This window comes from Xenopus laevis, chromosome 6L (assembly GCF_017654675.1).
Source record: "Xenopus laevis strain J_2021 chromosome 6L, Xenopus_laevis_v10.1, whole genome shotgun sequence".
In the NCBI taxonomy this organism is placed as follows: Eukaryota; Metazoa; Chordata; class Amphibia; order Anura; family Pipidae; genus Xenopus; species Xenopus laevis.
Window position 1 is genome coordinate 142,578,576 of NC_054381.1, and position 22,580 is coordinate 142,601,155.

The window sequence follows — 22,580 nt, forward strand, 5'->3', positions numbered from 1 at the left end:
TAGGGTTGGGGCAGCACTGAATAAGTCAGTTTGATGTGATGAATTAAATAATAGTAAAAGGGCTGGCACATACCAGACCACACTCCATGAACAGATGTAGTAAAAAAGAATTTTATTTAGGCAAAAACATCACAGTAGAGGCCTTACGCGTTTTGTGCCTTGGGGGGCACTTAGTCATAGGCTTTTTTTCTGGGTAAGTTGACCCCATTAATTACTGCACTCGATACTGAACATCCTTTCCATGAGTTTATTAGTTTGATGTGATGCTACACCCAAATTGTATAGTTATTAGTATTTTGGTAACCTAATTTAAATGGTCAAGTTTTCTCCTCCATGATTCTTTGTTATACATATAAAAAGGTGTGGCAATTCAAATGAATAGGGCAGATGTATCATCCTTGGACAGTTACCTTGCATTAAAAAAATAAATAAATGTCTGTCAATTTCTAATCATTTTCCAAACCATTAAGCCCCATTAACATGGATTTACACACTGGGGTTTAAAGATTCAGAAACATAAAGGAATCAGTTTAAGTCAAATAACACATAAACAAATTAATACATTTATTTGCTTTGATAATGTTGAATATTGTTAAAGGAGAGCTAAACACTAAAAATGAACATGTCTAAAAATGCCATATTTTACATACAGAATTTATTGCACCAGCCTAAAGTTTCAGCTTGTCAATAGCAGCAATGATCCAGGACTTCAAACTTGTCACAGGGGGTCACCATCTTGGAAAGTGTCTGTGACACTCACATGCTCAGTGGGCTCTGAGCAGCTGTTGAGAAGCTAAGCTTAGGGGTCGTCACTAATTATCCAGCAGAAAATGAGGTTGGTCTGTAATATAAACTGATGCTACAGGGCTGATTATTACATTCTGATGCTAGTTGTACTGGTTTCTGAGCTGCCATGTAGTAATTATTTGTACAGATATGGGATTCGTTATCTGGAAACCCGTTATACAGAAAGTTCCAAATTACGGAAAGGCTGTCTCCCATAGACTCCATTTTATGCAAACAATCCAAAATTTTAAAAATTTCTCTCTGTAATAATAAAACAATACATTGTACATGATTCAAACTAATATATGATTAATCCTCATTGTAAGCAGAACCACCCATTACACTTATTTAATGTTAATATGATTTTCTAGTAGACTTAAGGTATGAAGATCTGAATTATGGAAAGACCCGTCTGGAAAGCCCCAGGTCCCGAGCATTCTGGATAAAAGGTCTCATGCCTGTATTAATTATGAATCAGCCTTATATTGTGACATTTATATTCTGTGTACTGTATATTGTGAGCGGGTCCCTAAGCTCAGTAAGTCACAGCAGCACAGAGCATGTGCAGTGAATCAGCAGAAAAGAAGATGGGGAGCTACTGGGGCATCTTTGGAGACACAGATCTTTACTGCTAAAGGGTTGTGGTTGCCTTGGGCTGGTACAGAAGCCCAAACCATAATGTACAAAATTTCTAGCTACTTCTTTAGTTAGGCTTTAGTTCTCCTTTATAGTTAACATTGAACTGTTGGATAGGCCTCTTGATATCCCAGCTCCAAATTTTGTAAATCTTCTCCTATTTTTGCTGTTATTGGACATTTAAAATTGGCACTGTCAACAAAGCTCTATAGCAGTGATCCCCAACCGATGGGTCATGGGCAACATGTTGCTCACCAACCCCTTGGATGTTGCTCCCAGGGTCCCCAAAGCAGGTGCTTATTTTTGAATTCCTGGCTTGAAAGCAAATTTTGATTAAATAAAAACCAGGTGTACTGCCGAACAGAGTCTCCTGTAGGATGTCAGACCACATTGGGGCCACCAAATGCATCCACTGCAGTACAGTGGACTTGTTATGAAAGCAACGGTTTTTCTTTTAAGCCAATTTACACATAGGGCAATCTTTTGGAGACCTGGAATATTGTCAGTTGCCCTTACCTGGCAGCAGCATTTTCTTCTCAGAGTAAGTGCCTGTTTTCCTTTTCAGTTTTGCAGAAAGCATCATGGAAATTGAAAGGGAAACCATTGATCTGTCCCATGAGAGGTCATCTTCTCACATTGTGTCTTTCAGCAATTAGAAGGTGTCCCGTGTTGGTTTCACTACTTTATATGGCATGTTTGTGTGCAGGTCCAAGATTACATTAGTATAAATATTTGGATAAAGCAAAGATTTAGTCTGTCATGCAGAGCCGTGTAAGTGGAGTCTTGGCATCTTTTTCTAAGCATATTGGCCCTTAATGGAGACGTAGGAGCAAATAAACTGATTCTTGTTTGCTTTAGGGTGGGGTGATATTAATAGGTATCCTGTGGACAATACATAGAGATGTAAAAAAAACATTTCTATCTGGAAAAAATGCATATTTTTCAAGCCCAAAACCAATGTTTTATTTTTAATTTATGTGATTAAAAATGTATTGGATGTTTTTGAAGCTGCCTTAGTGAATATATTTCCTTCCAGTCGTAGGGTTCTACAACAGTGGAAGCTCTAGGACAGGGGTCCTCAACCTTTTTAAACCGTGAGCCACATTCAAATATAAAAAGAGTTGGGGAGCAACTCAAGCATGAAAAAGTCCCTTGGGGTGCCAAATAATGGATGTGATGGGCTATTTGGTAGCCCCTATGTGGAGTGGAGCCTACTTGGCACTATACTTAGTTTTTATGCAATTAAAACTTGCTTTCAAGCTTGGAATTCAAAAATAATCACGTGCTTTGAGGACCCTGAGAGCAACATCCAAAGGGTTGGAGAGCAACATGTTGCTCACGAGCTACTGGTTGGGGATCACTGCTCTAGGACATTGGTTTCCAAACTGTAGTTCTGGCCTCCTCGGAGGCTTGGAGTAGTGGCAGGGAAGGTTCAGGCCAATGTGCCGTCCAAGCTGTGCACTATTTTGTGTCCAGCACACACAACAAATTGAATTTTGTGTAAAAACTTTGCATTTATTCTGACTTGTACACAACAATGCGCACACAAGTTTAAAATGTGCACACAAAATAACTTTTTTAGCCAAAAAGGAATTCGATTGGTTCAGTCTGAAGGCATTAAGTTGAGATTTGGAAAGACTGTCTTTTTTTTCTCCTAGAAAGCCTGACTTGAAGGTCAATTAGGGTAATATTTGAGTTATGTTATTTTGATGTCCTGCATATTCTTGAAACAGTGATAAATATGCAAATGTTTCGCTTTACTGTATCTGTAACCTTGCCATGAAGTAAGGGATGCCCTTAAACCTACCAACTGTCCCATTTTTAGCAGGACAGTCCTGATTTTAACAGCTCAACCCGCAGTCCCGGATTGTTACTGAAATGTCCAGACTTTCTCTTTGATCTCCTGCACTGAACAGCCAGAAAAAGATATAACGTTTATAAAACTTAATTGGCTTGTGGCAGGCGCACTTAGATACTTTTGTAACCATTTAACATAAGCAAAGCAAGTGTGTCAATTTACGATAAGCAGGTCTCTTGGGGAAACTGTGACTTGCAGCTTAAAGGGCAATTCACCTTCATTAGCAAAACTGTAATAACACATAAAAACCACAGAAATGTGTTCAAACTTTCATAACCCGCCAAATTTTGTAAAATGAACATGGTAATTAGGGGGCCACAAAAATGGGCGTGGTCAAAAGAATTTGCGCCATCTTTTTGTCTCTCTTTCTATTTCCAAAATGCTGTGAGGTATGGTGCCCTGACCAAAGTCTGGACCTCCAGTGGTGGCTTAAAGTGACAAAAAAAAAATCAAGACAGCCGCTGGACTAGGGTTTCAGGCATAATGTTGTCTACCTCCGATAGCCTAATAAAAGAGCGACTGTTTTCATTTCCAGATTACTCCCATATTTTTTAATCCCATTGTTGCCTAAATGTTTGCATTAGTCTCCATTGCAGATACTGGACTGTAATTTAAATAAAAAAAAAAATGGTACAGTCACATTAATAAGTGTTGTTTTTAAAGGCGCAGGAAACTCCCTTGTTCAATTTGAGTTGAATAATAATCAAATTATCTGCCTCGCAAGGACCAAACATAGAGTAGCTCCATTTTTTTACGTTTGCCAGATTATTAAATTAGCAGATTATAGACTTGTCTGAGGAAATGCAGACATAGGCCACAATTGATTTAGCTCTTATATAAATTCAAAATGTATCTAATACTGTAAGTTTACAGCATATTACTACATATATTGCACTTTTACCTATTACATTGTCTGACCAAGGGTCCGTCCTATGTCTGGGAGAGAATAGCAAATACTCTTTGTTCTCTAAACAAGAGTTTATTCCATAATGCTAGTTTATGGTAATTCGGAAATGGGCATTTTTTTTTGTTTCTGCCTTTGGTTACAGGATAGGCCTGAGTTATACACCGTGCTTTAAAGGGATACTGTCATGGGAAAAAATTGTTTTTCCAGAATTCTGCACTGAAATCCATTTCTCAAAAGAGCAAACAGATTTTTTTTATATTCAATTTTGAAATCTGACACGGGGCTAGACATATTGTCAATTTCCCAGCTGCCCCAAGTCATGTGACTTGTGCTCTGATAAACTTCAATCACTCTTTACTGCTGTACTGCAAGTTGGAGTGATATCACCTCCCTCCCTTCCCCCCCCCAGCAGCCAAACAAAAGAACAATGGGAAGGTAACCAGATAGCAGCTCCCTAACACAAGATAACAGCTGCCTGGTAGATATAAGAACAACACTCAATAGTAAAAACCCATGTCTCACTGAGACACATTCAGTTACATTGAGAAGGAAAAACAGCAGCCTGCCAGAAAGCATTTCTCTCCTAAAGTGCAGGCACAAGTCACATGACTAGGGGCAGCTGGGAAATTTACAAAATGTCTAGCCCCATGTCACATTTCAAAACTGAATATAAAAAAATCTGTTTGCTCTTTTGAGAAATGGATTTCAGTGCAGATGATGTGTTTTGAAAAAAACATGTTTTCCGATGACAGGATCCCTTTAAACTAATCTAACTCTACTGGTTTCTGTCCAGCCTGATTCCTGTACATGGCCTCAGAGCCGGATACACGTCTATCACTGATTCTGTATCTCTTCAGTGGGGAAAGGGAACTCTGTTGGCACTAAACAGGATCTGCTACACAGACCTAATGCTGTTTGCATCTGGCCATCTGTTTATCTTCATGTTCCCTGTTGACGTCAGCCATGATTTTACAATGTTATACTGAAGTCCCATCAACCTGTTTGATTTTATAGTCATACTGTATTTGCTTAATTCGGTTATGGTTTCTTTCCAACAAATGAAAGAGCAAAGAAATGGGCAAGCTAATAAATGAAGTTAAGGTGCCTATACAGCAACTCTATTGACTAGGGTTAAGTAAGTATTTAAGGAGTCTGTTTACAAAAGACGATATGTTTCCGCATGTTATCGATGCGAATATGTTTCCGCCAGATTATTCACAGCGACTAAGTTTACTAAACTGCGTTGCGCTCAGAAGTCATTGCGAGCACTTGCGGAAACTACGTTGATGAACCAGTTTACGTTAGTGGTAATTTCTGCGAGTTGCGAATTTTCTGGCGACAAATTAAGTTTGTGAATATTTATGCAATATTTATGCTATAAGATAGTCTTGATTTATGGCCAGATATGTATCTTCAAAACTGCTAAACTTTATAGATATTATCAACAACATTGCCCCATCCCATGATATCACCTGGTCTACCCTGCAATGTTATCGGCCTGCCCTGTGACATCACAAGCCACTCCTGGTCTCCAAAGGTGGCAACCCTAGTTGGCCTGCAATATTTTTCAATGGTGATATGTAGGGTTCACCCTTCTACAAATGATGGTATATCAATTAGTTGGTTTTTTTTTACTATCATGTATGCAGACAACTTGCTTTTTGTAGGAACTGTAGAATGCATACGGATCCCCTTTGAGGGGAACATAATTTACCAAAGCAGGCCTTGTTAATAATGAACATAACGAACGAATTAATGATCCTTGCAATCTATTCTTCGGTGCTTATTTCTGCCACATTGTTTGGATTTTGTTCATGCAGTGGGGAAGAGGCCTGGAGGAAACAAAGCCGAATCATTATTTGCATATGCAAATTAGGGGTGGGAAGGGGAAACATTTTTTACTTCCTTGTTTTGGGACAAAAAGTCACGTGATTTCCCTCCCCACCCCTAATATGTGGAAGCACACAGAAAACAATGTAAAATGAGGGGAAACTTAAAATCAGGGGGTTTAAAAAAAAAAAAAAAAAAAAAATATATATATATATATATATATATATATATATATAATTTTTTGTTTTTTTTCATAGAGTGCTATGGATATATTTATACAGCCCTATTGGTGTCTCCCATCAGACATTGATTAAGCAGTAGCCTTTGGAGGAAAGGAACAGCCATTTATAATTTTTTTCTTTATTATTGGCCTAAATATGCCATTTGGCTTTCAGCAAGTCTAATCTTAATATAATATTTTTCCATCATGCTCCTTGGAATTACTTGCAAAGCCTTAAAGCACTTTGCTTCTTACCTTCAGGGTCAGATCCCATTGTATAAATATTTTCTCTTGTTTCCTGGTCTCTCCTGTGTGTCAAGTGCCCACTGACTGTAACTGTCACATTCAGTATTTATTGTCTTCTGTCGTTTATTATCCCCTGAACACGTTCTCTACTCACATGCCAATTCCCCAAATTTATAAGACTATATGTTCTTCCTTAAAAGCCATATCTACTGCAGAACAGAGCCTCCTGTAGGTTGCAAGTCCACATAGGGGCTACTAGTAGCCAATCACAGCCCATATTGGCACACCAGGACATTTTTTTTCATGCTTATGTTGCTCTCCATCTTTTTTTTTTTACATTTGAATGTGGCACATGGGTTAAAATGGTTGGGGTCCCCTGGTGTAAGGCTTGATTTAGTTAAAGCATCTTGTTGGCTTTGTCCCTTCTCTGGCTATACTTGAGGATGACTGGTAGAGCAGAAAATCAACTAGCCCTCAGACATCTTGCCTGATTTAATTTACAGCATTCTACATTAAAAGGGGAAAAAACCCTGCAGTATACAATTTTCAGAAGTCATGAGAGCAAACATGTTTTTTGCATAAGTGCCTCTCAGTGAGAAACATTCAATGACTGCGTTTTAATTAGCTTGTACTCTACCGTAGTGCTTATCACGCTGTTCAATATTAAAAAAGGGCAACATGTTGATAAGCGGAGTGGGGAGGGAGCTTGGGAAATCATATGAAGTGGATTGGAGGGGACTCTTGGGTGGGAGAGCAGTGTATTAAGAAAGATCTTTGGTTCAATGAGCTCTTTGGTTGTCATTGCTTTCTATATACATCTTAAAAATGGAGTTCTGAATTGTTTGCCTATACTGGCGCCTTGTATTTGTAACAAGGCATGTGCTTTACTTACGTATGTGGCCAACTATATAAATAATTCCATGGTGTATGTCTAAGTTGCCTTGTCCCAATGGGGTTAAGGTCCGTAAATGTTGTGCTTGTGGGGAGGCTGTTTTCTGTTTACATTGGCATCTCACTTGGGCAGCAGTAGGATTTCAGTGTCTATGTGCTTATAGTGAAGACTGCAGACCCAGCGGCTGCTAGGGGTGGTGGTCAAGAATAAAGAGCGGGCAATGGTCATGCTGCTCACTGCTGGAATCAGATTTTATATACAGCAAAACAACAGAGGGTATACTGTATCTTATTATTCATTCTGATATGATCTTCGTCCCTGTTATGTGAAATGACATTTTGGGGACAAGCAATGTATTCTCTGGTTAACCTTTGATGTGCCAGAGCATGGTTTTGTCTCACAACCTTTCCATTTGGGAACAGCTTAAGTGATGTGGCAAAGGGAATTTCTTACTTCTGTGGCACTTATATTAGCAAAAATATGTTTGTCTTTTCGTTTTAAAGGGGTGGTTCATCTTTACCTTTACATCTTTTTCTTCAACTTCTCAGCAAGCAATGAAATTTGCTTTTTTTTGAATAAGTGGACTGATTTATATTTTTAAGCCAGTAATAGGCCTTAGGTTTCAGTCCAAGGAAATCTGAAATGGTGTCTGGTTTAACTAAGCTGACTGAATGAGGTCACGTCATAGGGACGGTAAAATGATCGACTCTAACTGCAAGTTTACCCAAGTACCTTCCATATCAGCTCCAGTTCTACAGTCTGAATAAAATATGTACATTTTAGCCAATTTAGGGCGCTTTTATTCAAAAATTAGGATCATGACATGCAATAAATGTGGTATTTCTTAAATTACTGAGCTTCTAATACTGATAGGTGCACTACATTTTGAATATGTTTCTTCTGTTTCATACTTGGTCCCGTATACTCATTGGTATGTACTATTTCTTGTATGTGTATATATATATATATATATATATATATATATATATATATATATATATATATATATATATATAGATATCTTCTATTTTTCATTGCTAAAGACCCTTACATTTTGGAAAAGTGTTCAGAAAGGATCAATGAATTGAGGGCCAGAAGAGATGGAACGGGACTGCAGGAAGTGAGAAAGTCTCCATCTGCAAGTGATGTATCTGTAAAGGATAATGTGTTATTCAGGTATGGGACCTGTTATCCAGAATGCTTGGGACCTGGGGTTTTCTGGATAACAGATCTTTCCATAATTTGGATCTTCATAATTAAGGGGTACATTTACTTAGCTCGAGTGAAGGATTAGAAGGAAAAAAACTTTCGAAAGTTTTTTTGGCTTCTTCGACCATCGAATTGACTACTTCGACTTTGAATCGAATGATTCGAACTAAAAATCGTTCGACTATTCAACCATTCGATAGTCGAAGTACTGTCTCTTTAAAAAAAGCTTCGACCACATACTTCGCCACCTAAAACCTACCGTGCACCAATGTTAGCCTATGGGGAAGGTCCCCATAGGCTTTCTAGGCAATTTGTGATTGAAGGAAAATCGGTCGATCAATGGATTAAAATCCTTTGAATCGTCCCATAGTAAATGTGCCCCTACGTCTACTAGAAAATCATGTAAACATTAAATAAACCCAATATACTGCTTTTGCTACCAATAAGGATTAATTATATCTTAGTTGGGATCAAGTACAAGCTACTGCTTTATTATTACAGAGAAAAAGGAAATACTTGAAAAATTTGGATTCCTTGGATAAAATAGAGTCTATAGGAGATGGCCTTTCTGTAACTCAGAGCTTTCTGGATGAAAGGTTTCTGGATAACGGATCCCATACCTCTACATACATTGCCTTAGTTTGACCCATGAAGATTATATGATGTTTGGCAGTATGGATGAAACAAAAATATATAACAACTCTTGCCATCTAACCCCATCAAAATGGAAGCAAATATTTATAACTGAGAAGACGTAATGAAAGGGGGGATATGTTTCATAGTTGGGGTCTGTAGCCAGTATACCAATGAGACTTTTGATCACCACCTTCACCAGTATCCATAATGAGCTCAAGTCCAGTCTGGCCCTGCTGGGTCATTGTACAGATATACTGTATCTACCCTAGTGAGATTAAAGGAGATTATCCAGCACATACTATTTACTTCCAAAATCAGCATTTGCACAGAATTGGAAACATTCTTCCTCACAGAACACCTACAGATTGTTTCGAGATATGTACATTTAACAGATCATTATGCACAGATGGCAGCCAGAATCTTAAAATTAAAGAAGAAATACCTTGGGACCTGGCTACCTTGGGGAGCTTCGTTAAGTAGGAAATGCATAATATATTGCCAAACCTGAGGGGACCGCCATCATTTATTATCATGTAATCCCAAATCTCTCTTTGTTATTAATAGTATCTCTCATCCGTTTGAGAAACTGTCATTTATATGCAACTAGCCACTGCCTGGGGAATTCAGTTGAAGTCTTCCTAAATTACCAACCCTACCACATCCTTCTGTTTCATTTTGTGGGTTATATTTTTTTACAGGTTTTTCTTCTTTCTTCCCATTATTTTCACAAAAACGTAACCAAACTTTTTAAAGCAAAGTGCCAGTTTGTTTCTTTAAAATAATAATAGAAGATATGGAGTTTACGTAGAATGTTGTTAGTTGTTAGTCTCCTGGAAGTACTGAAGACTAACACTTGTTAAAGGGGTTGTTCACCTTCAAACAACTAGTTGTTTTCAGATAGATCACCAGAAATAACGACTTTTTCTATGTGTTACCGTTTTTCTAATATTAAAGTGGAAAGTGTCATTTTTCACCTTCTAAAGCAGTTCTGGGAGGGGGGTCACCGACCCTGTAAACTTCTAATTTGATACATTTAGTTGATACATTTCTTATCTCTGTCCCTGCTGAGCAGAATCCCTGGGTTTCATTACAGACAGGTGTTAGAATTGATACAATAATTGCTGATACTCCAGTGATGCTGCTGAGAAATGAATCAACTAAGGGGCATATTTATCAAGGGTCGAATTTCAAATTAAAAACACGTCAAAATTCGGATTCAAAAAGACCAACCAAAATTAAGTCAAAGTTTTTTTTGGTCAAATAGGTCAGTTTTCGATCTTATAGGTCCATATTTGTCGAATTCGAATTGTACGAATCGAAGGAATAGCGCATTTGATTGAATCTAATTCGATTTTTCAAAGTCCACCAATTGACTCCAAATATGGCCACCTTCACATCCGTGTATATCCAAAGTTTTATTTCTGATGATTAGCTCAAATAAATAATAGAGCTTGTTCTAATTTCAAAACATGTTGAAAAATGCATCCATTCTACCTAGAGTTGCACTTTTTTTTTGGATTCAGTGAATAATGAAGATTGCTAGGATTTGTCCAAATCATGAACTAAATCATGAATTTGGTGCATCCCTAATTCTAACATTCTTCATTTAATGGCTCAGTTTAAGATACTAAGTTCTAGAGGTATGGGAACTATTATCCAGAATGCTCAGGACCTGGGGTTTTCCGGATAAGGGGTCTTTCTGTAATTTGGAGCTTCATACAATAAGTCTACTTATAATTAATTTAAACATAGAATAAACCTAATAGTATTTTTTTGCCTGTAATAAGGATTAATTCTATCTTAGTTTGGATCACATACAAGGTACTGTTTTATTATTACAGAGAAAAACGAAATTATTTTTAAAAAATTGGAATTATTTGATTAAAATGGAGAAATGGCGTTCTTCAAGTTCAGAGGTTTCCGTATAATTGGTCCTATACCAGTACCAAGCAATGAAAATTCTAGAATATTTTCTGTCATTCTAAAATACAGAGCTGTGTTGTCATGGAATCGTAGTCAAAAGCAATTTTGGGTATCTGGAGTCCGAATCGCCAAAAATTTACAGGCTCTGATTTCTAATAACTTTAAATGCAAGCACTGAAAATAATCCAATCAGATTTAAGCGCTTCTATGAAGGAGGATATGGCAGAAGCAATTCTGTTTCTAAGAACAAAACTTTCGTAAATTGTGTATTGTATTTAACAGCTATATGACAGGTTTAATTAATATATAAGTTGTTTTTAGGTTATCTGATTGTTTTTGTTTTACGTTGTTTAATTTTGACTTTGGTTTATATTTTTGAGCTTTGACAGTGCTAAAATGGCTTGTATGTTGTGTACTTAACATGGAAAATACATTAGTATCACCACATTATGAAAGTGTTTTATAATTAACATATAGGGGCACATTTATCAAGGGTCGAATATCGAGGGTTAGTTAACCCTCGAATTTAAATCCTTCGAATTTCGAATATCGAATTCGAAGGATATAACAGAAATCCTTCGATCAAAAGTCAAAATCGTTCGATCGAACAATAAAATCCTTCGAATCCAACGATTTTAAGCAATCGATCGAAGGATTTTTCTTCGATCAAAAAAAGTTTAGGAAAGTGCTGGGGAAGGTCCCCATAGGCTAACATCGTACCTCGGTAGGTTTAAACTGCCGAAGTATGTAGTCGAATAGTCGAACAATTTTTAGTTCGAATCAAAGTCGAAGGTCGTAGTAGCCTAATCGATGGTCGAAATTCGAAGTTTTTTTCATTAGAATCCTTCACTCGAGCTTAGTAAATGTGCCCCATAATATACTGTTAGCACGCACTGGTAAAAGCTGTGTGGTTGCACAGGTTACATAACAAATAACAGATAAAACACCATTGTATTGGACAGGATTTATCTGTTATGTTCTATGTAACCTGTGCCTTTTCTCCTTTTCTCCAGCTTGAAGAACAGCCCCTATGGCTACACAGCAGCTTGTTCATATAAACTATAGTAGTCTTTCTGTTTTTTTTTACCAGTGCAGAGTAAAACTAGATTATATTTAAATTACTTTGGTAGACTTTCAGTTTTTTGGTGCTACTGTTCCTTTAAATAAAAAGAGGAGTCGCGGTTGGAGTCAGAATCAAAGGATTTATGCACCGACTCCACAGCCCTGCTAAAATATAATGTTTTTGGTAAACATGACCTAATTAATCAGGTGCTTTATACAGTATTTTTTCCTCTTTCCTTTTCATTTATTTTCCATACGGTATTAAAGTGAACAGGTTCCAAAGATAATCTGAGGCTAAAGGGCAGGTCACCGGAACGGTAAAATTGAAAAGCAAGCTGAAATGTCCAAAAAAAAAAAAAAATATGTATTGTTCTATGGATTTCTTTTATTGTACTTTGACCTTCCCAGCAAGCTGACAGCTGTTTTATCTCACTGAAGACTGCGGCCTGCAGATCGATGATCTTTAAAAGACCATTGGCTCCTCGCTAATCTAAAGCTCTGATTTTTTTTTTTTCTCTAACAGAGCAGTTTATTTCCGGAAGTGATTAATGACCAGCAACAGAAAGATTAAATGTAATGCGCATGTAACTGGGCTATTGCTGCTCCAGAACTTCTTTCACATACAGTATGTAGGGTCGGGATAATTCCCCTCCAGGCACTGAAGTGGAAAATCTAGAAATCCCTGCATTGGAGCCAAGTTCTACCTACACCTGTTATGCTCCTTTATGTGCTTTATTTTATAAAAATGAAAGTAGTTGATTTAATTATAATTTTTAGGATTTTTTGTAAAGGAGTCTTTATTGATGCCCCTAGCGATCTCATTGAGGAAGAACCAATGAGGTACATTGGTTAAGACTTCTCCATCTGTATTGCAATCTAGGGAATGTTGTTGCGAATCTCAAACTGTTTAATATTTGTAGAATGTACAACATGGAACTGTGAAGTTTTTTTCAACTGTTTTCTCTTCATCTTTCCTTTTCCTTTCCTTATCTATTTGCCCCTCACAGGTGACATGGACTACAACTGGGTGGAGCATTCGTCTTGGCACAGCAGTGAGGCCTCCCCAATGTCTTTGGTGAGACATGTGGGGCCTTAACATTCGATTTCCTTTTACCATTCCACAACCGCCCTTTGTTTTTCTTTATACCTATGCATGTTTTATTTTATATATATATACATATATATATCCTTTTTTTTTTTATCCCACGATTGTAGGGGACAGTCAAAGGGGAAAAAGAAAAACTAGTGAGCAGGCAGTTTTGTCGGCCTCTAACATCTTGTCTGAAAGACAAAAGAAAATGGTGTGCTTTGGAGGCCACTCTTTGGAAGAGGATTTGGAATGGTCTGAGCCTCAGATTAAAGACTCTGGGGTAGACACCTGTAGTAGCACCACCCTTAACGAAGAGCATAGTCATAGCGAGAAGGTACTGCGATTTGTGGAAGCCTGCATTTTAATCTGCTCATTTGGTCTTCGTTTGCTCTCTGTCACTCATTTAATTAGAACATTTTACAGAAAGACAGAGGGGGCTTATTTGAAGGTTGCATTGCGATCCAGTAAGCTGTCTGCCAGAAAGGCCTATCTTGAGCGTATCCCCCCCATCAAAAATCTGGCCTCATCTGGCATCCTGCCTCTGTATCGCTTTTTTCCAGCTGTCTTTAAATGAGCTCCGAGCTGTTTTATAGACCCTGTAGAACTTCTTAAGGTGTAGAAAAGAAAAACAAAGCATAAAATAAAAGCACTAGCGCTGTTGTCTTGGGCAGCACCATGGAAATTGCCAGGCACAGATTGATTCTCCTTTATTCTCACTGCATCATTTAGAGCTCAATATCTTCTTCACTCACAAACACGATTATGAAGGATACAGCTGAATTGGCAAAATATTAACTCTCATCCCACATTAAGGGGGTAAAAAAAAAATAATGATCAAAATCGGGTCTGTTTGCACAGAAAATCTGTTTTTCTTTTTTCCCTTTCACTGTCATGTTATGTTTGTTCCTTGTTCTTTCCATTTGTTGGCATTTTTCTGCCTTTTGGGTCCCAGCGTGTGGGTTCCCGTCCCCTTTATTTGCTTTCTGTGCGGTGGAAGCCTTATTATCCATGTCTGTTTTGTCAGCATGATTTTTATTTTCTTGTCTGCCATGTTTGCATGGAGCATGAATCTGTCAGATGCTGTGCTAATGAATTGCTTCCGATTGCACAAAATTATCAGTTGCATCCAAAATGGCATTAAAAGCGGAATTGAGTCAACTTAGGGCAGTAATGATCTGGGGACTTTATACCAGGTACTCCCCTTAAAGGAATAGTTCAGTGTGAAAATAAAAACTGGGTAAATAGATAGGCTGTGCAAAATAAAAAATGTTTCTAATATAGTTAGTTAGCCAAAAATGTAATATATAAAGGCTGGAGTGAACAGATGTCTAATAAAACAGCCAGAATCCAACTTCCTGCTTTTCAGCTCTATAACTCTGAGTTAGTCAGCGACTTGAAGGGGGGCCACATGGTACATTTCTGTTCAGTGAGTTTGTAATTGATCCTCAGCATTCAGCTCAGATTCAAAAGCAACAGATATGACCCATGTGGCCCCCCCTCAAGTCTCTGATTGGTTACTGCCTGGTAACCAGGGTAACCAGTCAGTGTAAACCAAGAGAGCTGAAAAGCAGGAAGTAGTTTCTGACTGACTTGTTATACATAAAATCACTCCAGCCTTTATACATTACATTTTTAGCTAACTAACAATATTAGAAACATTTTTTATTGTGCACAGCCTATCTATTTACCCAGTTTTTATTTTTACACTGAACAATTCCTTTAAATTAGCACAGTGCTCTTGACAGGTCAAACATATGTAGGAAATCCAAGGAGATTTTACACTTCAGAACAGTTAATTCTAGCTATTATTTTTTTTTAATTGAAGCATTGCTGGACAGTAGAACTCATGTCAACATTTTTTAAACCTTAAAAGCACATATTTGGCTACAAATGCCATATGCCAAATGCCACTAAACTTAGTGCGCCAGTGTAAAGGTTCAGCATTTCTATAACAATAGCGCTCCAGGCTTTCAAAGATGTGGACAGGAGCTCACCATCTTGGATTATGTTAGTAGTGTCTGACAATGAACTTGCTCAGTGTGGTCTGTGCTCACCTTAAAAGACCATTAAGCAAAAAGTGAAGTTCACCTGTCACACAAGCTGGTGCTACAGTGCTAATTATTAAATTCGGATGCAAATTTTTATGGTTTCTGAGCTGCCATTTAATGAGAATTTGAATGAATTACTAGTCAGCCTTGTATTGTAACTTGTTTAGTCTCTATATAAAGCATATTGTGAGTTCAGGCAGCTGACAGCAGCACAGAGCATGTGCAGTGAATCAACAGAAAAGAAGATGGGGAGCTACTGGGGCATCTTTGGAGACACAGATCGTACCTGCTAAAGGGCTGTGGTTATCTTGGTCTGGTATAGAATCGCAAAACATAAGGGGTGTATTTTTACCCTACTTCTATGTTAAGCTTTAGTTATCTGCCCCTGTGTAGCCAGGTTAACTCAGTGACCCCAAACACAACATTCTAATGGCTTTCAGGGAGTGGTGTAGTGAATTTTTAACTCTAGCAGGCCGGTATTGGTACACTGAAGGTGAAGACAGTGGGAGAACAGTTAAGAGTCCTGGAAAAGCTGAATTAGTTTCATTCTTTCCTGCAGTTGAGTTGTGTCTCTCCTACTTTTCGATACGACCTGACAATGAAATTTCTTCGTAGCAAGGACCAAGCATGTTGTATCGAAAAGTAGGAGACACAACTCAACTGCAGGAAAGAATGCCACTAATTCAGCTTTTCCAGAACTCTTAACTGTTCTCCCAGTGTCTTCACTTTCAGTGTATCAATACCGGCCTGGTTCTGCTACTGTGCGGCGTTAACCCTACGATAAGCGACTAACCAAGAAACCCTGCGTGAGTAGATCCGGTAATTTCATATCTATTCCTGAAAGGAACGTACTTCACTATACATTATCTTTTACATCTAGGTATCTGGGGATTTACATACCAATTGCTAGCGCACCGATCCTATTAAATATTTGTACCTATCTGGTGGACGAGAGGATCCACACCAACCAGGTGCTGCTGATTATCCAATCCTAAAGGACTTTTGCGCAGAGCATACACTAAGACTGCTAGACCTTCTATGTTGCTCAGAGTAGTATCTGGGAGGAACCATCCTAAAGCTAATTAGTATGAGATTTGGAAGAGTGCCTGTTTCTTCTCCTAAATGTCCATCAAGAACATTGTTCAGGGTGAGATTAAGCATGGACAGTTATCTGCTGTCCTAGATAGTCTGAGAACTATGACTAATGCATCAATGTTTTCATAGATTTGTAACATCGTTATGAGCTGAGTTTGGCCATGGCCAAATGTTGGTGACCAAAGGAGGATCTGAACCAGAAAAGTTCAGAAAACCAAATCAATATCCGGGCAGGGAGCAAGTGGCTTAACTAAAGAGTAGTTGCATCTTGACAAATATTTTATAATAAGTCCTGATGTCAAGCATGTCAAAAAGCAGGGCTGGCCAAGTACCCCAAACAGAGTTAAATATGTGTTGGTGTTGCATTCTTCTTAAATATAGATGTACAACGGTGCCAGTCAATTAACCGCCCAGTAATTATTGCCCATGAGTCAAATCAAGTGAAAAGATATTGTTCTCCCAATGTTTATCTTAGAGAAATGAACACTAATCATGCAATCGAAGCCTTTCATTAGCATTTGGTTTTAGATATTAAATATGCAGTGCCTCGGGGATCATTTAAAGAGCACTGCTAAGCTGTACAACGAGGAGCTTTGCTTAAATGCACAGCATGGAACAGATTACGAACCCAAGAAAACATGCTGAATATGTATTTCCTTCTATAAATACCCTTTTCCTAACTGTTGTTGCTCCAAGGGTAGAAAGAAATTATACCAAATGTAGTCAGGATTCAGGAACACATACAGTATATCAGTTACTTTTCTGCAGGTGCCAGAGTTTAGCAAAGCATTGAATGAAGGAAAGGTTTATTTTTAAGATTTTCGGTGGAAAGTGGGACAATGTTGTGCCACCATACAGCTAATTTATTTTCTAATTTAGCCCTGTTACTGCAGTGGGAGCCACCATATTTCTTGCCTCAGCAGTGTTATTAAACATCAGATGAGTCTGTGAAGAAGCAACTGATATGCTGGTTTTTCAGCCATAAATATACATTAGCAGATAAGGAATATTCTCTTCACCTAAAAACTTCCTTAGACTCTTGGGTAATATTGCTGTGCCCACAACACAAGGCTTTATTTAGACAGAACTTAAACTATAACCCCCATCATTGAGCTATAGGTTTTTGTGTACACTGGGGACTTATACTAGGGACAATACTGGGTAAGTACTCCGCACCCCTAGGCACAGGGATGGAGGGGCCTTGAGGTTTCACAGCACCAGCCCTGTATTGCAAGTCCTCAGTGCCAAAGCAATGTGGATATTCTCACCCTTAAAGGGATCCTGTCATCGGAAAACATGTTTTTTTCAAAACGCATCAGTTAATAGTGCTACTCCAGCAGAATTCTGCATTGAAATCCATTTCTCAAAAGAGCAAACAGATTTTTTTATATACAATTTTGAAATCTGACATGGGGCTAGACATTTTGTCAATTTCCCAGCTGCCCCTGGTCATGTGACTTGTGCCTGCACTTTAGGAGAGAAATGCTTTCTGGCAGGCTGCTGTTTTTCCTTCTCAATGTAACTGAATGTGTCTCAGTGGGACATGGGTTTTTACTGTTGAGTGTTGTTCTTAGATCTACAAGGCAGCTGTTATCTTGTGTTAGGGAGCTGTTATCTGGTTACCTTCCCATTGTTCTTTTGTTTGGCTGCTGGGGGGAAAAGGGAGGGGGTGATATCACTCCAACTTGCAGTACAGCAGAAAAGAGTGATTGAAGTTTATCAGAGCACAAGTCACATGACTTGGGGCAGCTGGGAAATTGACAATATGTCTAGCCCCATGTGAGATTTCAAAATTGAATATAAAAAAATCTGTTTGCTCTTTTGAGAAATGGATTTCAGTGCAGAATTCTGCTGGAGCATCACTAGTAACTGATTCATTTTGAAAAATTTTTTTTTTCCCATAACAGTATCCCTTTAAGGGCAAAGAAAACAGGTGATCCCTAGCTCAAGGATTGTGGACATAGGAGTAGGGCTTTTGTACTCTTGTACATAGACCCATGACATAGAACCAGAAAACGCTACCAATTATTTTCCAAGAGATTTAATCATTCTCTATTTTCAGTTGTAAGGATAGAGTAAGCTTATTAGGAAAGGAAACGTCTAAGTTATTAGCAACTCTTGGTAAGCTTAGTAGGAAGTCCATGTTACTGCCTGCTCCCCACCCTCTTATAAGTGTTTGTTGTCACTTCCTCAGAGTATAATGTCTCATTTTGTTTCTCTGTATCGCCAATGTAGCACCCTGTCACGTGGCAACCTTCCAAAGATGGAGAGCGATTAATTGGTCGCATATTATTAAACAAGCGGCTAAAAGATGGGAGTGTTCCTCGAGATTCTGGAGCCATGCTGGGGCTGAAGGTGAGTGCAAGTTGTTTCGGTACCTGGGTGATGCTTCATCGCAGAAGGAATGATACAATTGATTTTTGCACTGCCTAATTATGGATTTACAGGACTTTAAAGGAGAAATATTTGTCTGAAGGTGTGTGTTCTCAGAGTTATATCTGAGATCCATTGTGCATCTTTATTTTTCTGTTGCCAAATATAAATTTACATCTTATAAAACGTCTTGCTTTGCTAAGCCAAGTTTCCTTTGCTTTTGCTAAGCATTGTTATGTGAGCTGCTCTGCTTCCGACCACTTCCTTATGGCCACTAGACCAGCCAGCTTCTTGCCCATATTGCTTTAAAAAAAAAAAAAAAAGTAGACTTGAAGTCAATGTGAAAACAATGGAAACGTATGCAAGCCTGAAACTGCCAGCTTTAGTAACACCTTCATCTAATAAAACAAAGCAAGAGAGCAATTAAATTAAAGCAAAATAACAGTCTTTCATTCTTGCAATGTTCTTGCCATGTCTAAACAGATCCTGATGTCCCCGCTGTGTTTCCTTATGACCTTGTGCCCATCCCAGTGATTTGTGAATCCATAAATCATAGCAGCCCTTTTGACCTTTGCTGTTATTCCAGGATTTCATCACCTTGACTGTAAAACTGAGCACCGTGCCATTTCTCTAGGCCTCCCGCATAATTCTATGATTCATGAAAAACACACGTGTATATAGAAACGCATTTTGATAAAAAGATTTTATGTTATAAATGGAATGCGCTTCACTTTAGCTTATTGTTTTGATTGCAAGAAATATATATTAGTTTAATGAATAACATAAAATCTGGCGATTCTGTTCTGTCTGCCAGCAACATGCCTTCCCACTCTTTTTTTCCAGTTTTTCTGCCTCTGTATATCTCATATCTTTCTCATCTACCTTTATATCTCCCTCTTTCATTTTCTCTTGATCAGATCCTTCCCTTCATCTCTGGCCTTAACTCATTGCTTCTCACCCAATCACAGCTACATCCGATTCTGCCCATCTCTAAACATAAACCAGTGTAATCTATCTGCTGCTCATTCGGATTCCTTGTCATGAATCTCCTACGCTTATAGCTCCAGGGCTTTCCTTCTCCATTTACCTTTACTTTGTTTCTCCTCTTTTATCCTATGTGTCTCTTACATCTTCTTCTTACCCCAATCTCATCCTTTCCCTGCTTCCCTCCCACTCCATCCTCTTCTTAATTCCACTTTCCTTTGCTTTTTCTTTGCTCTGCTCTTCTTCTCTCTGCTGTACAGTTTTGCTTTTCCAACTTTCTCCTTTTCTCCCCCCCATTATTGATTTTTCTTCTTCAATACTCTCCTCCTTTCCCTTCCTCCCATCTGCTCATTTCTGCTTCTTCTTTCTCCTTTGCTCTGTTCTCTCGTATTATTCATGAATCATTTTCTCCGCCACTTTGCTTTTAGGTCTCTCCATCGCCTCTTTCGTATTCTTTCCCCATTAACCATACTGTTTCAAGCAGTTTGTATAATTGCAAGCGACCCACCACCTTGGGACTTGGGAAAATTGTTATGTGATGTGGAGAACTTGCCACAGGTGCCCACAGCTAAGAAAACTAGTAATGTAGTTGTACACCTTTATCAATATGGGCATTCTGTTGCTGTGAGGAGAGGGGAATAGTGATGGGCGAATTTATCGCCAAGCGCAAATTTGCGGGGAATTTCTGCATTTCGACACCAGCGAATAATTATCATAGTTTTTTGACGCCGGCGATGGAATAGATGCCGGCGACAATTCAGGCGTTGGCGATGATTATCAGACGCCCATAGACTTTAATGGCCGCTGGTGTCAAGTTTGATGCCGGCGCCCATTTTGACAGCGGTGAATTGTTGTTGGCATCAAAATCTGAAACGAGACAAATTCGCCCATCACTAGAGGGGAACTTCAGTCCTCCAGCATCAAGAAATTTAGGGATAATAAGCTCCATATAAGGGTCTCCATTCCCTCTTAGCTGAGTCTGTTTGAAGGCATAATATCTATAGGTAAGTTTGTTGCATATGAAGTACATTTCTCCTTTGCCTACTTTGACTTCCCTCAATTAAAGGGCATTTCACCATAAAGTAAACTTTTAGTATGTTATAGAACAGTGATCCCCAACCAGTAGCTCATGAGCAACATGTTACTCCCCAACCCCTTATATGTTACTCTCAGTGGCCTCAAAGCAGCTGCTTATTTTTTGAATTCCAGGCTTGAGGCAAGTTTTGGTTGCATAAAAACCAGGTGCACTGCCAAACAGAGCCTCAATGTAGGTTTGCAATCCAAATACTAAATGGCCAATCACAGCCCTTATTTGGCACCCCAAGAACATTTTTCATGCATGTGTTGCTCCCTAACTCTTTTTAATTTTGAATGTTGCTCACAGGTTCAAAATTTTGGAGATCCCTGTTATAGAATGACCAATTCTAAGCAACTTTTCATTTGGTCTTCATTATTTTTTTTTATATATAGTTTTTTAGTTATTTGCTTTTTTCATCTGACTCTTTCCAGCTTTCAAATGGGGGTCACTGACTCCATCTATGCTCTTAAAGGCATACACAGTTAGGGGCAGATTTATCAAGGGTCGAAATTCAAAGTAATTGTAGTTTTTTTGAACTTTGAAATTAGAATAAAAAAAGACCAATCGAAATCTATTAAAAAAAAACCCCGAAGTTTTTAACTTTGGGTGAATAGGCTGTATTCGAATTGTTCGAATAGAAGTTTTAGCACATTCAATCGAATTCGAAACGAAGTATTTGCCCCAAAAAACTTTGATCTTTCAAAGTCCACCAAATGACTCCAGTGGGTTCTAGGAGGTCCCCCATAGGCTAAAACAGCAGGTTTTAGATGGCGAATGGTCAAAGAGATAGTACATGATAAATTTCGATATTCGAATAGTCAAATTTTTTTCAAATTCAAATCGAACTTTGGCCTATTTGATAGTCGACGTACACAAAAATAGCTCGAAATTCCGATTTTTTTTTTTTTATTGTTATTGAATATATGTGGGACACTGGAGCATATTGGTCCTTTAATACATTGTATACAACATTAAGTACAGAGGTTTTGGAAATGATGGTGCTACATGGGTATAAACATTTCTTTCTAATGTAAAATGTTGAAGAGTAAGCTTTTTCCCCATGACATTGGGTACACCCTCAGGAACTGCTAATAAAGCATGTACATTAATCATATATTCTTCTTATTAGCCTTAAATGCCCTGTGTGGGGAATCTTCTACATTTCCTTTCATGTTTAAGGGATATAACTCCCCTACATTCTGTAATTCGCTATTAGTCAAGGTATCATCTGCTATCAACACTAGCGATGGGCGAATTTGTCCCGTTTCGCTTCGTGAAAATTCACAAATTTCCTGCGAAATGTCGAAAAAATTGCGAAATGGGAATCTTGATGCCTGTGTCAATTCTGACGCTCTCCAGCGTTAAAGGCAATGGGCGTCTGAATATTGTTGACGCGTGACGGTTATGACGTGACCTTTCCGACGCACGTCAAACCGCGAAAACTCGCCGCAAATTCGGCCTGCCGAATTTATTCGCCCATCACTAATCAACATGTTTCCATTCCATGGTCCATTCTATGCTTAGAAGTTATTATAGATTTGTTTTAGAATAAAAATCCTTTTCTGCTTCAAGCATTTCAGACCATGTTGGGTACTTTTATTGATGTTATAGAAGTAAAGCAACCTTCATAAATACATAGACTTTATCCAGCCAGTCTAAAATTGAATCCCTTTTCCTTTTTTGGGGAAATAGACACGTTATACAGTA

General features: G+C 38.3%; 1 protein-coding gene across 20 annotated transcripts in view; it reads left to right on the forward strand.

The window, feature by feature from the left end:
- The window catches only part of LOC108719375 (regulating synaptic membrane exocytosis protein 2), a 360,080-nt gene that overhangs the window by 189,058 nt on the left and 148,442 nt on the right, over positions 1–22,580 (forward strand). For 11 of the 20 annotated variants that reach the window (XM_041566588.1, XM_041566589.1, XM_041566590.1 and 8 more), the window contains 2 exons: positions 13,421–13,629; positions 18,674–18,793. In XM_041566588.1, the coding sequence (XP_041422522.1) occupies positions 13,421–13,629; positions 18,674–18,793 (329 nt within the window). Of the gene's footprint in view, positions 1–13,212; positions 13,281–13,420; positions 13,630–18,673; positions 18,794–22,580 lie in introns of all 20 variants that reach the window. The other 9 variants (XM_041566594.1, XM_041566600.1, XM_041566598.1 and 6 more) reach the window with 1 other exon arrangement.